Source organism: Perissodus microlepis, chromosome 10 (assembly GCF_051167445.1).
Source record: "Perissodus microlepis isolate ML-2025 ecotype Zambia chromosome 10, ASM5116744v1, whole genome shotgun sequence".
Lineage (NCBI taxonomy): Eukaryota > Metazoa > Chordata > Actinopteri > Cichliformes > Cichlidae > Perissodus > Perissodus microlepis.
Window position 1 is genome coordinate 3696233 of NC_140470.1, and position 16014 is coordinate 3712246.

Here is a 16014-nt window from a genome sequence, read left to right on the forward strand (position 1 = left end):
ACTGAAGGAGGACATAATGGAAATACAAAATCTCTCTCTCTCTCTCTCTCTCCCTATATATATATATATATATATATATATATATATATATATATATATATATATATATATATATATATATGCACTGGGGTCTCCTCTTTATTGTATGCTGTTGCTAACTAACAAAAATGGCTGTTGGACAGTTCCTCTGCATGGTATAAAGATGTGAGGAGGTGGTTTCAAATACATCTGCTGAAGGAGCCCTACATCAATCATTTTAACTCTGATGTACCAGCAAGGCTTTGGCCAGTCATGGCCCAGTATGGAGTTTATATAATCTGAATGTTGGACCTGAGGCCCAAAAAATTGAGACATGTTATATGTTTGATTATTTTTTGTTTACTTTTGAAATAAAAATGCATATTCGGTTATTTTTAAAACTCAATAAAGGATATTTCAAGATTTTTAAGCTTGTTTATCTGACTTTTTAAAATAATATTAGGCATAAGCTACTTTTTCTATGTGTTACCACAGCTCTGTAAACAATCCAGATGAAGTGTCTTTTACAATTATATATAATATTTTCTCAAAAGTGTTCTTCTAAAAAGGTGAACTCTACAATCCGGCGCTGACGGCTTCACGTCATCTATTCCTTACCTATCACGGCTGGAGAGGGGGCGTGGCCTCGCTTTGCTAAGACGAACGCAGTTTAGCCAGCTAGCGAGTTAGCTTCCTGAAAATGGCCAGCTGGGGGAAAGTTACCGCTCTCCTGAGGGGTGTCTTGAGGAGCCCTCGATCTCTGAAAACCTTCGCACATTACCGTACTGTCGGTCGCGGCATTGTGGCCTCTGTAATTGGCACCGGGGTTGTCTGTTATTACCGGTATCATGTAAACAACAGGACTCTGCCCTTCGCCGTTTATGCTAAGGAAGAAAAAGTAAGTGGACACTTCAGAAAGTTTCTGTCGTCAAAATTCACCGCAAACGGACAGTACCGCCCATATGCCTGTCTGTGTTCCTTTAAAGTACGATGTTTCGTAATTACAAGTACAAGCGACCAATAATGTCAGTTGGATATCTACAAAAAGACCGTCCAAATTCATAGAGTCAATTAGTGCCCCCTAGCGGTGCTCACTGAAACTGTTTGTACTTATACACAGTGAATCTGTTCGTCTGACTTATTAGATATAATTTAATAAAATAAATTTTTAACTAACCACTCATTTGTCCATTTAATCATTAAACATATAAAGGGAGGTGCTGTCGAACATGTGTTCTGTAGCTTACATTGGTGTTTGTGCTCCTTGTGCTGTTGCAGGAAGATGCAGCTCCCCAGATGTCTGCAAGGAAAATCCGCTTCATCCAGTTTGCCTCAGTCGTCCATGAAGAGGAGCCCTACATGACCCCCAGAGACTTCCTATTCTCTGTGATGCTGGAGAAAGTTGATCGTAAGCAGCTCATACAGCGTACAACATGTCAAACAGCTCAAAGCCTTCCATAATCTACATCCCTGTTCTTTCTTAACTAAATATATATAGGATGTAATTTGCCAGGTCAAATGGTAGATTTCCCTTTGCTAAATACTTTTTCATCCCCACTATGTATCATGTATGTCAAAGAACAGTGCCCTTATTTTGGAGCCTTATTGAGTAGCACCACAAGTCAGATACCAGAAACTGGACCGTCTGTGGTTGGATCCCCAGCTCCTTTATTCCTCATAGTGAATCTTTCTAATGCAAATATAGTGAAACTTAAACTGCTAATGTTTAGTGTGTTTAACTAATAAACACACTAAACGGTGAGTGTGGCCTATGGCAGCGGTCTCCAACCTTTTTTGCGCCACGGACCGGTTTATGCCCGACAATATTTTCACGGACCGGCCTTTAAGGTGTCGCGGATAAATACAACAAAATAAAACTAGTACCGGTACCGAAAAAAAGAAAATTTATTCATAACACACGTGAAAAGACCAAGGAAAACCGAGTTAACGATAAAAACGATAACAAAATAACGCTGAAAACTGATAAAAACCCTGAAAACTATACATTTCACACCTGAGCCTCAACTCTCGCGGCCCGGTACCAAACGACTCACGGACCGGTACCGGTCCGAGGCCCGGGGGTTGGGGACCGCTGGCCTATGGTGTACAGTGCTTTCATGTGTCAGTAAGACTGGACTAGACCATCTGTATGTAACCAAACCCAGACAGACCTCCCAAACATTTCAGATCAGTGTGGCCGTGCAGCAGTACGAGAAGACTGAGTGCAGTTCTGACTGGGAAGAGGAACCTCCATGTTCCCACAAAGCAAAACAGAGTAGTTTGTTGTGTGCATGGAACAACTTCACGTGTGCGGCTTGCCTCGTGCCTGTTATTGAATAATTTTGTGCTGTTCTGTTATCAACACATCTTCTCTGGTTTTTGCAGGAAAGCTGCAAAAGAAAATTTTAACCAAACAGGTACATTAACTTCCTAGCAGTGTGTAACCTGCACATGCAGACTTTTCTTTAGGCTAATGGTTTGTTTTATCCAGGATGTGAACGGTATGCTGGTGGCTGCCTCTAAAGCTCGTGCTGGTAATGATCTCTTCAGAAACTTGGGAGACAAAGGTAAGTTCTCAAAGGGGACTGCAATGCCATACCTTTTAATTGTCAGGTGGATCATCTGTTTAAATCCTCCCCCCAATTTCTCTATTCACTATAACACCAGAATGATCACCAGCTCCTTTTATCATTTTTTAAAGCTGTTGTTGAGCAGTAGTTCTCCAGGTTTTTCAGAAGTCTTTCAAAGGTTTTCTTTGGACATTGGCTGCTTTTGTCAGTCATTTTCAGGCCAGGGCTCGTAGCTGATAATTTTTAGAGAAACGTTTTTACCCTCAGCTGTAAAAGAGTGATGGGGCATTGTCAGTGAGTTTGTGAATGCAATAACTCAAGAACAAGGCGTAGCATTTCAAAATTGATGCATCTATTAAAAACCTCAGGAGTTTTGGAGGATTTGTCACGTTTTGGGGCTGCATGTCAGCCGTGGTGTTCATTTCACTGACTTTTTTTCCTGATGACAACAGGACGATAACTAGATAAAAATGAATGCACAGTGATAAAATGTGTTGACACTTTCGTCAATGATTAAAAACGAGATGTAAATGTTCTGGAGAGACGAGATCCAATCAGAAGTAGTCTTGGGCATTAAGGTTACAATGTGTACAAACTCTGGTTTCATCTTATGTTCTGCATTTGCTTGCATGTTTGCACGTTTCAGTAAATGGCCTATTTCCCATTTTTCTTGCAAAATATAAAGAAAATGAGAGGTCCACTTTAACCTGTCAGCAGACCATCAACAATCCACCTTTTCATGTTTAATGATAATCCTCTTTGTCAGTGTGTCCCCCTGTTTGTTATCTGAAATGCAGCACAGTGTATTTTATCTCTCACAGGTTTGATATCCTACACAGAGTATCTGTTCCTGCTGTCCATCCTGACCAGTAAGTCTCTCCAATAGTCCAAGCTCTTGCAGGAGATATTGTGCTGACTGGTTTACTCCATTCTGGACTGTTTATTTCTGATACTCTTTGTCTACATAACATATCTACATAACTGCCCTACATTGTTATTGCAGAGCCGCGCACTGGATTTGATATAGCCTTCAAAATGCTTGACATTGATGGCAACGAGCATGTGGACAAAAAGGAGTTTTTGAAAGTAAGAGCTGTGATGTGTTAGGATATGTTGACAATAAAAGCAGAAGTAGATTATAACAGATCATAATGAAGCAGTAAATTCATGGGCGGACTTATTATACAGGAATATTTGTTCTAAATATCTGTGTGCACTTAATTTCAAACTGTCGCCACTTTTAACGCTTCCTCATGTGCTACGACTCCTGCAGTTGTAAGTATGAACCAAGGCACCACGTGAAGGTGAGGGAGAGCTGTAGCTGCTCGGGTCTTGTGTTTTATCTGTCGCTGCTTGAGTTTAGCGGGTTTATTTAAAGTCACCTGACATTTTTTTTTTCTTTGACTTTTTCAACCAGACAGAGAAGATTTGTGTAGCGCTCAGGCTTAGAACAATGTTAGACTTTGGCTTTTGTTTTAGACTGCATGTTGGCACGTCCTTCACCTTGTTATAGTTTCATGTTGGTGAACAAGCCAAAGGCATTTAGTGAAAAGTAGAAGTGCATGGATTCTCATCTGCTCTGGTTTCTATCATGTGATTACATGAAAACCACATCTCTAACTTGATAAGTGAACTGTACCACAGCTTTATATTTGTTTGGACTTGTCTTGTGACAGTTGTAAAGAGAAACCCCTTTTCAAACATGCTGTTTTTTATTTGTTTGTTTTTTGTATTGTCTGTTTGATAATGTAGGATGTTGCTCACACTTGAACAGCCAAACATTTTCAGTACAACTAGTTATTTTGATTAACTGGTTAACTAAAATTTAATTTATTTCTTCTTTTTGTTGCTGAAGCTCAAGAAAATCATGGGAAAAACTAAACTGCGAGCCCCGATAGATACTACAGAGGTGAGTGTTCAGTGGTTGATGGGCTAGTTGAAAACATACAGGCTGATAACACTGGCCGAGGACCAGAAAGAATCATCTGTTTTCAAAAGTTTGCAGAAAATTTTAAAATACATGGTTGATTTTACACTTTTACATGCAGAACTTATAATTTTCACGAGTGCTCAATGTGTTTCCCTCTGGATGCACGGCATATGTCCATTCAATATTCAAACACGTCAAATGTGTACAGCTATGTGATACTCACAAATCCTGTCTTTCCAACAGTACGTGCTTCCATTCTCACCAAAAACACTTTGAAATCAGATGACTCTTCTTGACACACTTTGTATATTACTCTAGTTCTACCTCAAATATTAGCATGTTTTGTTTTGGGGGTTTTTTCATCAGTATCATTTCTGCCACTTCACTTTGAATGTTAACACACATGATGTTGTTGAACACTGACTGCATGTTACCCAGAAAACCACAGAAGAAGGAGAAGGTGTGAACACAACACTACAGGCCTACTTCTTTGGAAGGAAAGGGGACAACAAGTTGCAGTATAAGGACTTCTGCCGGTAGGGATACCCCCTAATAATCACAGTCATGTACTACAGAGCACATGACATTTTCTTTTTCATAAGTAGCAGCTCTGTATACAAATTTTACAATGTAACATTTCTGTCTTTTTGAAATCTCAGACATTGTGAATATTTGAATCTCACCTGTAAGGGATGTAGACACTCCCTAAATCCTTTGCATGTAGAAATACTGTTTGAACATGTCGTTAGGCAAAGGCAAGGAAAAGAACTGTAAAGCTCATATTAGGCTTGAACTGCTTTCTTAAAAAAAAGGAGAGAGAGAGAAACTTAAGTTCTCCACGTGTTTCAGGAGCACACATTCTTTCTGCCCAATTTAACTCATCCAGCCAAAGGAGTGTTGAGCTCATACCATAGCGAGATAGTCGTCATCTTTCCATCTATTCGCAGTTCATAAGAATTTTTTCTTCTCCAATAGCTTTTGATCAGATTTTAGTGACACGTGCTAACAGTGATTACCTCATGGGTCTTCATTCAAACTGGGGTCAAGATCATATTTGTCATTTTCATAGTACAACTCTAATGCATACTACTTAAACTGACCAAATTCTAACTTCTGAACAATATTCAGTGGTTAACAGAAGATTCTTTATCCAGCTACCCATCTTCTTCCACTTATTAAGATTCTTCATGGTGATAAATTTTATGTGTTAACCTCCTAGGACCTGGTGTCCACATATGTGGACATCACATTTTGAGTTGTCTAAACCAGCGGTCCCCAACCTTTTTTGCACCACGAACAGGTTTAATGTCAGACAATATTTTCACGGACCGGCCTTTAAGGTGTCACGGATAAATACAACAAAATAAAATGATATGACTGAGACAAAAACGGTGGTATTTTGTAAATATAATAATAAATGTGAATTCACTGTGTAATTGTGTAACTTTATGAGCAGCGTCCTCCTGGAATGTGCCAACAACATCGAGAGTACATCCTCATCTCTGCCCCTTAATGCTCTCTGGTCGCTATGGTGACGCGCAAATATTTCTTTCAAAATAAGACACACAGCTCCAACACGGGAAAAGACCCAGGGAAACAAAGTTAACGATGAAAAACACTGAAAACCATAAATTTCACACCCGAGCCTCAACTCTCGCGGCCCAGTACCAAGTCCGTCTGGACCTTTCTGGCATGTTGTCATGTTACTTCTGACTAACTCAGATACTTTTATATGGTTGTGAAATACAGCCAACCAAATGACCAAAGAAATCTTTACTTCACACATTACAATCACCTGTGAATTTTGATTAATTATGAGCCAGATGTGCTACTAAGCCACTGATGTTCTGATATGAATCTGTGTATTTTGTGGGGTTTTCCCTGTTGACCTTTTCAGTTTCTCTTTACTTCACTGGTCCACTGTGACTCCACTGTAGTCTGTGCTTTGAGTGGTCCATAACTAGAAAGGTGCTGTGACAGGCCAGCCAATCCCTAATGGAATAAAGATGTAGCAATTATGATTACCTAACTTTATGTAGCTGTACTTGAGGCTGAGGTTACCACAAGACTTCACTGTGCTGACTTTGTCTTTACTTTATCACTCCACTGTTACTTTTTGTAGAATTTCACCTTTTTATATAGTTTTTTTCTTTTTTTCCTTTCATTTGAATATAAAAATGTTGGACTTCACTGTGTGGTCTTCACCTGTGTCGCTGGCAAACCTCAGCAGGAGAACCCTGGTGGGCCTCAAAGGATGAGATTTTGTGTAATTAGTCTCTGTTGTTCAGGTTCATGGAGGACCTACAGGCTGAAGTCCAGGAGATGGAGTTTCTTCAGTTTTCCAAAGGTATGGACACCATGCGGAGGGAAGACTTTGCAGAATGGCTGCTACACTACACCAACGAAGAAGACAATGAAGTCTACTGGGAAAACATGAGGAAGAAGATACCTGCGGGTCAGGTACAAGCATTCTTCCTCCACTCGGTGCCGTCAGAATAGGATTTGTTGTGGCCTAAAAGTCAGCTGTCATGTTTTCTTTTCTAGAGTATCGCATTCGATGAGTTCAAAGCCTTCTGCCTGTTCACCAACAACCTGGAGGATTTTGCCTTCTCAATGAAAATGGTCACAGAAGCCAACCGTCCTGTGGGCATGGGTACGGTTTCTCTGTCGGTTAGATCAGTCTGTAGTTTTCTTCCAATCTTCCAGGCATAGATTTTTTTTTTCTTCTCCCTACAGCCCAGTTCAAGCGAGCTGTGAAGATTGCCACAGGCCACGAACTGTCCGAGAACGTGCTGGACACTGTGTTTAAGCTTTTCGACATAGATGGAGACAACTGCCTGAGCCACAAGGAGTTCATTGGTGTGATGAATGACCGAGTACTGCGGGGTCTAAAGGTACACTCTCCATCTTCTTAGACTGTGTTTTGTGTCCATAAAACACTGACTTTTCTACATTGTCACCATGTTTAAGTGAAGTGAATGCCTCTCTCACCTCCATGTGTTAAATATAAAACTGTAAAAGCCTGATGTGTGGGTACAGATATAAGACACTTATCAAAGATCGTCAGTGCTCCTCTAACTGTAGTGTAGATCACACTGAAGTACACAAACACTAAGGCACATCGTTAACTCATGTCATCCATGTGCAACATTGTCTATCACTACGTTTAAAAGAACTACTTACTTACACAAGTTTATTTAAAAAGGGCACATGAACATGTTAGACTGGACTGTTAGCTTTTGGTTGCCAAGGTCCATCCATCTGAGGGTCTGTTCCAGTTGTTCATTTTGTTTAAGGAGTGAAGTGACGCTGACGTATCTGTGCAGCCATAAGAAGAAGTGTTTGAATTCTCTGAATACTAACCAAGGCGCTTCAGTGCTTACTTGCCGCCCCAGAATTTATAGCGACAAATCATCCGACCATTCCTGAAAACGATCAACTAAAACAACAGTGGCATACATCTGCAAATGTTCATTATAAGCATAACCTGCTAAAATGTTTTGAATTTTCAGCAGCAGTCTGTTAACTCCACTGTCGAACTCTGAACGTCGCGCTGCTGTAAGAAAATCTGATTCTCGTCCAGTTGCTGCCTTGCATGAAAAACGCAGATTTACAAGCGTTCTGAATCCAGATGATGAGCTATGTTACTGATCAAATTACGTTCAGGCTTCTGTATAATTCAGTTAGTAAGCTTCATTTTCTATTGCTGTTTTAAGGATCATCATTAATCATTTTTTTACTTTTATTGAGCTGGCCATAAATTTACTGAATAAAGCATCGTGTGAATGGTGCTTAAGTCCATTAACTGCAGGATCTGCTTTCAAAATATTCTGGCTTCACTGTTGTACAGACAGCCGAGGAGACAGTGGAGCATTCCAGCTCTTCTGGCCAGCCTAGGTCAACTTTTATTTTTAGCAGACATGAGTGTGTCTCATTTAACTAAGAGTTGTATTTATTTCCCTTAAATAAACTGATTCTTATAATGAATAGCACTCTATACAACATGTCACATTTACACAAGCACTGTCTTCTATGCTTTTAAGTGCTTACTAACTACCATTCACACACTGATGGATGCCCAAGGATATTCGGCACACAGATTGGGGGAGCCAGGGATCGAACCTCCAACCTCCCGATCAGTAGAGGACCTGCTCTATCTCCTGAGCTACATCCACCCCTTAATTAGCTAACCAAAGCGAGTTAAAGTAGTGGGCACACTGCTCAACGTGTCATGTATTTACATCCTAATTGGTGTCCCTGGGATTACATGTACTGTAGAAACAACTGTCATCATTTGACTTTAATCATGGCAAAATTACAAATTGTTTATTAGCAATAGATATTTTACATATCACTCCTAGGCTGCATGCTAATGCTCGTCTCCCAGTACCGTTGGTGTGATGCACAGTGTCTTGCCCTCAGGTGCAGCCTCAAAATGGCATCTCTGGCTACTGGAAGTGTGTGAAGCGGGAGACCCTGAAGGCAGCCCAGGAGGCCCTGGTAGACGGCGGGTGTCCCATCTGAAGCACTGATATGCACCGTGATCATGCTCACCACTTCTGTCTTTCCTTCAGTTGTATGAATGAAATGAATAACTGCATGTAAATGAATATAGGTTTATACCACTGTCTTTTTAAAAGTATGTTTACAGCTAAACACATTTTGGTTTGATATTAGTTAAAGCTCTTTGGGTTTGCTTGTGGTGTTTACAATATTACATATAATTGTTTGGTCAAGCATTTTATATCCTGTATGGCTGATCACTATTAAACATTCACATGCACTTAAGGAGCAGGACTGCAGTCAACATTTCCTGTAAAAGTGACTTATTCATGAAAGTGAGAATCCTGGTTGCACTGAACAGTGTAACAGATTAGAGGATCCTGCCATGAATACACACATTTCTCATTTTCTGTGCACACTAGTCAGAGTGATTTATTCTCATGGACACAAATGCAAATTTTTACCAGTGCCAAGAAGTTGGCTTGGTTTTTACATGTACTTTTCTTTACTCCTGAGCATTAATGTGGTTACCAGAGAGCAGTCATGTGAATCAATAGTGGGTAAACAGCAGTCTGGCATAAATCACTTCCTAGATGACAGACATGTGTAATCTCTCTAATGTCACATTCTCAACATGCTAAATAGCAACTATTTATTTGTTGTGACTGCTCATGCTGTTGTTTACCGGTGACTCACCAAAGCATTTTACAGCTGAGTGCGCACATCTCGAAATGAATATCGGGCCTCCCACTTTCAACAGTAACAGAGCAGCTGCTATTTACTTAAATTCTGGAGTAACCAGCGGGGTATACTGTGAAGTTAATGGTTTAGCTATGTTGAGCTTAAACTCCGTTTTGTGTCACATAAATGGCTTTTTTACCTGGCTAAATCAGCATGGTGTTATGTTTGGAGCTTCCATGTGAAATGGGTTGGAAGCCAATATTACAGTATGTATTAAGCACAATATAGAACGTCTGCTGGAAAATGTTTTATATACGCAAATTGTTGTACCTAACTAAAACCACTCAATGAAGCATAAACTATGCACTTTAAAGCTCCAGAACTCCAGCTGTCACCTTAGAAACGAACAGCACCAAAGAGCACACTTGGCAATTACAATTATTAGCTTAAATGGAAATGTTTTACCGCATCTATGCACTGAATTACCAGCAGTGTTTTAGTTTTTATATTCTTTATAGATTTTAAACAACCACTGTATTATTGGCTGATAATGTCTCTGTCACTCAGCGATCATTTTGTGGGGAAGAACAATCACATGGTACGTAAAACACCCCTTTTTCTATGTGTGCCCACAGAGCCTAAAGTAGAAAGCACAGCGCAACAGATAATACCACCATTGTGGTACCCAAAAGCCTGGATGTGTTGAATTTTATTCGTAGTACACCCCTCAGGCTGTTTATACTACTGCAGCCAGGTCACCTAAGTGCATGTAAATACACATTGTTGTTCAGTGTGTTTACAACCCTGCTAATAGTGGTTTGTGGGAAAGATTCTAATCATGCCGGGGAGCTGGTGTGGGATTTTCCTTTTTTTCTGTCAAAAATATTTATCTAATAAAGTTTTATATAAATGCACAACTGAGGCTTCCAAGGGTCATTAGTAGAAAAGCGGCAAAGTGACTAAGTTTTAACTACATTGTCATTTATTGTAGAATTGACCTGTTAAGATCACATGAGTATGTGGGTTAACCATTGAAGATTGTGATGCTAATAATTTTACCATACATAGAATTTAAAAAGTAAATAGACAAAACAAGCTTACTTGCATGATAGAAGAACTAATTAGTGACTGATGCCAGGGTTATCAGTGAATACAGCATACACAGCTACAATACAATAAAATTACATTGAGCATGAAGCCATCTTTGGTCTTCTCATCACTATAAACAAATACATAGAAATTTGTATTGTATCAAAAATAGAAATTACATAGCCATATTGAAAGAAAATTCACATTTTTGACACACAATATAAAGAGAATAACAAGTGATGTATTGTAAGGTTTACATTTTTCTCCCCTTGGCTTTAAGGACCCAATGGTTTTAACATTTTTGAACATTCGTTTTTAAAGAATTGCATCATTCTGTCAAACCATGTAAAAAGTATCCTGCATCTGTGTCAGACAGGATGCAAAAACCAACAACAAAAAAAAAAAAAAAGATCAGATTGTCATTGTTAGGGGAAAAAACACAAAAACAGCAAAAAAAAAAAAAAAAGTGTGTGCTTTTAATCCTGGGCTTTTTGAAATGAGGCCTCTACCACACTAGGAAAAAAAATAAATAGATTTTTTTTTTGTTTTTTGTTTTTTTAAAAGGATGGAGAGAGATTGGGTCGAGACTTGATTCGATCACGATGCAGCCCCGATGCGCAGACATTTCCCTCCTCTCGTGAGTGAGTCTTGTCTCGAGTTACCGGTCTGTGTAGTGGTCCTCCTGGGCTTCAGAGTTATTTGGCTCTTGGAGGCACACATGATGAACTACAGCCAAAGTGGACCTCTGCTTGAGATTATAGGTAAGTGCTTTCACTGTGTTTTACTCCACTGTGGAAAAAGAAGAAAGCCATGTAAGAATATCATACAGCAGAGTGACACAGGGATTCTTTGTCCCACAGCTCAGACCTGATATTGAGATGCATCTAATACATACAGGTAACTCCACATTCAAAAATATTCTCCTCACACAGTAACATCAAGAAGATATCTGACATCATTCTAAAAGAGAACAAAGAGGCTAAAAACATTACAGGGCTCATGTAGAGGAATTTTTAAGAAACACAAAGTTGTGCCACAGATGGTGTGCCCCCACAGAGCCCTGCTCACAGCATCATGGAGTCAGTCTGGGATTACATGAAATCTCCAACGAGACATCAGGTTGTCTAATGCCTAACATACACTAACACTGAAATCTGGTGCCTTCTAACACCTAAAGACAACTTATCAGAAGTCAAAGTTTTAGTCATGTATTATTCCATCACTTTTGATTCTGTCTGAGCTCTGGCCAAGTCATATGAGCACCTCAGACCTGATGATGGGAGTGTGCCACAACTTCAGCAAAACTATCAAGTCGTCATAAGGAGATTTCAGCCATTTCCAACACTGAAATTACTAGTGTAGCACTTTACAAATTTGCTTAGTTCAATTCCAGCCAGAGACACAAATACATTTTCGGGTTGCATGTGGCATAGTGACCCCTCGTGACAAGGAAGAGTTGAAAGTAACTCAACAGTGTCACTGAAATCATCAGGGAAATTGGCTGAGCAAAGCTAGCACCTACAAATTATTTTTTTTTCCCCAAATTGGTCAAAAAAACAAAACAAAACAAAACCCTTGTCTGACATCTACCACCAAAGATATTCTAATTTCTAGAATAGTGTTGAAGAAATATTAACACACAAATTGTTTAACAAATGTTTATATATAACATTTGTTAAACAATTTGGGCTGCAGTTACCCTATTTAATAAAAGCACATGTGAAACCATATGCCTGCACTTGTCTGCCATTTTTATTTATTTTTAACTGCTTTTGATAGTTGCTTTAACACTCACTGATAAAGTTCTGCTATAAAACAAAGAGGTCTGCTCCTCTCAGGTTTTTCTCACCATTCACTGCCAAAAGGACGGAGGGTCAAGGGTCGTTCTCCTTCTTTACTGTCACATCTCCTTCTCCAGCTAGGATGGTTGAGATCTCACCCTGCATGAAGGCCCAAGGCACAGTGGATCCGGCCAGGGGGCAGCGCTCTCCGCTGGGGCAGTAAACCTCTCCTCCTTGACCTTGGCTGCGGATGAACCCTCGGGTGCAGGGGAAGCAGAACTTGTGGTGCGGGACTGAGGGACACTGGACAAAGTGAGTGTCCTCCAGGCGCTCTCTGCAGAGGGTGCAGCAAAGCAGGGTGCCTGGGGTGCTACTTGTAGACTCCCCAGTGTTTGTGTTGTTACTTTGTCCTCCAGTGCTCAGACCCTGCCCTACAGCTACCTGAGAGACTGAGGTGGAGGGAGTCGAGGGGCTGCTGCTCGTGGGGCGCCCAGCTGAGGAGGAGTGGGCTGTGGACATACTGGGGCTCTCTCTGGCCATGTGACTGGAACTCAGGCCATCTGCCACTCCCATAAGTGCTGAGATGGGTGAAGGCTGGTTGTGTAGACGAGGTGGGCCCTCTTGAGGTACGGCCATGCCAGGAAGAGGTTCCATGCCTGAGTACGTGCCCCGGGGCCAGGGCTCCCTCACAGGGTGTTCGGCCCTTCCCTCACTCTCTCCGTTCTCAGAGCCTGGAGAAGCCTTTCGGCGCCTGGTTGTGCCCTTGGCTGGTCCGGGGCGTCCAGGAGCTGCCAAAGACAGCACTGGGTCTGGCTGTGGCAGAACCTCTGGGATTGGAGGCTCTTTAAACATACGCACACCATCATTCAACAGCTCAGACAGCCCACGCCAGTCTCCGGTGCCTTGCCGTTTCTCATATTCCACGTAGCGCAGCCCAGAGTTTACTGCCTTACCAGCATCTTTGGCGGAGTCACGGAACATCTGCCTGACCAGATCTGGAACTCCTGAGTAGATCATTCCAGAGCCAGAGGGATACTCCGCGAACACCCTCAGCTCAAACTCTGGAGTAGCGCTAGCATCAAAGGCCAGAACACGCCCCATCAGATTATGGTCTTTCCTGAAGCGCACATTGAAGGGGACACAGCTGCTGAGAGCTACCAGCACATCCCGAACTGCTTTGGGACGGTTAGGCCAGCCTTCCACTCTACTACGAGCCACCTCATTCAGTTCAGCCATTACTTCACTGTTCCTCCACACTGCCGGATCTATGCCCACTAGAGTAGAAGTGCTAGGTCCCATACCCAGGGACACAGCCTGTCTTCTGCCACTGTCGCTTATTATGGGGCCAGCTGAGACGGCAATAGGAGCGGCCCCAGCTCTCGTGCTTGTTAATGGGGTTAAAATCCCATGAGAAGCTGTTGCTACTAGCCCCTGAGCTATCAAGGCATGGGGTATGGTGTTATGAAGACTAGAAACTACCCCAGGCATAGCCCGACGAGTGTTCGGGCTCTGTCGGCTGCCCTCTGACAAAGCTACATCTTCAGCTCTGTGCAGACCATTGGGGAGGCGAGAAGAAGCCCCATACTCACCCCTCCCCCGGTCTACACGCTCTCCGTGATGCCGCCCCGCTTCAAGGGGCCCAGCAGAGCTGGGTTTGCCCTGCTGTGGACCGGGGGACCTGCCGTCTAAAACTCCGTGAGTGCTCTTCAGCTGCCTGGCAGTTTCAATGAGGAGTTCTATCCGGTCTGCGCCGTCGTAGTTGACACAACCCCGGCATACAGCTTCGCTGAACTCCCACAGCATGGCCCAAGGCATCTTGGGCAGGTCGCAGAGGTAGCACCATTGCCGTCTCGAGGAAGACTGCGAGGCGGAGGACATGTTGTTTACAGGCCCTCGACCAAACTTTCTTCGGAGGCCTACACGTTACGAACTACGTTTTGCAGCGATTCTTCAGTCCTCCGACACTATTCGCCACATACCGCGGATTTTACAACAGAAAATAACAAAAAACTAAGTTCAAAATCCGAGTACTGGCGGTAACATTTAAAACTTAACGACGTCTTCTTTCTCGTTTGTTCGTGTCAGCCTGTGTGGAAGGAAGTAAAATGTTATAAGACACCGGAAACACCTACGCGGCCAGGGCTCAGAGCACTATGGGAGACGTAGTTTCTCTTTAAAGCCATTGTTTCTTATTTTCTAGATTTTTAATATAAATTTTTTTTGAGCAACAAAGTAATCAGACCACATAGAAACGGAACAGTTGTAAACAATTATTAAAGGGAAAATTCAGAGGGACTACTTTACTGGCGACAAGATACATAAGTAGCGGAGACACTGACGCTAGTCGGACACGTTTTTCTGTGAAACCTCAGTTTAACTGGAGCTGGTTTGTTTTGGGATGGGAGACAGAAAACATCGCTTGTGTTGCGGTTACTTTGATTAACAGAGGACAGGCAGTCTTGGTGCTGTAACGCTGGAGACATATGAGAAATGTTATCTCATTTTATATATATATATATATATATATATATATATATATATATATATATATATATATATATATATACACACACATATACATATATATACATATACACACACATATACATATATATACATATACACACACATATACATACATATATATATATATATATATGTATATATATATATATGTATATATATATATATGTATATATATATATATGTATATATATATGTATATATATATATATGTATATATATATGTATATATATATATATGTATATATATATGTATATATATATATATATATATATATGTATGTATATATATATATATATATATATATATGTATGTATATATATATATATATATGTATGTATATATATATATATATATATATATATATATATATATATATATATATATATGTGTGTGTATATATATGTGTGTGTGTGTGTGTGTGTGTACTCCACTTCATGCACAGACGTGACAGTTTTCAAACTCAGCTTCACTGGGATGATGAGAGGTCACATAGCGAAAATCTCCAGTGGGAACGATGTACTTTGCATTAAGATTCGTCTCTCTCACAGTGGTAACAGGAAAACTGATTCTTCTACAACATATTTTTATTTATTTTTTTAATAGGAGAATAACTCTGGGGAATAATCTTATAAGGACAATAGAAATAGGTTTGCATTGAACAAATCGCAGGGTATATTTTTCTATACCTATTTCTTGAGATGTATAAAAAGTTATAATAATGAATGTTCATATTACCTATGCTCAAAGTTCAAAAATGATGTCAGTAAATAATCCTTGTGAGCTAAAAGCTGATTGTTTTTTCTGTTGTCAGTGAGAGTGGATATTCCTATATGGTCTCAGGTACACAGCTCTGAGTAGCAACTTTGCCCACCTGCAGGGCAGATAGGACAGGCAGTAAGAAGGATGCACTAGGTT

General features: G+C 40.7%; 2 protein-coding genes across 2 annotated transcripts; one reads left to right on the plus strand and one right to left on the minus strand.

The window, feature by feature from the left end:
- Nucleotides 1-659: 659 nt before the first annotated feature.
- Nucleotides 660-9309, plus strand: micu2 (mitochondrial calcium uptake 2). Its single transcript, XM_084941512.1, has 12 exons — nt 660-916; nt 1297-1426; nt 2404-2435; nt 2510-2585; nt 3410-3457; nt 3592-3674; nt 4444-4497; nt 4957-5054; nt 6807-6978; nt 7063-7171; nt 7255-7412; nt 8941-9309. The coding sequence occupies exons 1-12, from the start codon at nt 719-721 to the stop codon at nt 9040-9042; spliced, it is 1260 nt and encodes a 419-aa protein (XP_084797638.1). The 5' UTR covers nt 660-718; the 3' UTR covers nt 9043-9309.
- Nucleotides 9310-10666: 1357 nt separating this feature from the next.
- On the minus strand, nt 10667-14723 carry LOC146378629 (interferon regulatory factor 2-binding protein 1-like). The gene is made up of 2 exons (XM_084941511.1): nt 12641-14723; nt 10667-11580 (listed from the first exon to the last, which is right to left on the minus strand). The coding sequence occupies exon 1, from the start codon at nt 14448-14450 to the stop codon at nt 12666-12668; it is 1785 nt and encodes a 594-aa protein (XP_084797637.1). The 5' UTR covers nt 14451-14723; the 3' UTR covers nt 10667-11580; nt 12641-12665.
- Nucleotides 14724-16014: the final 1291 nt, after the last annotated feature.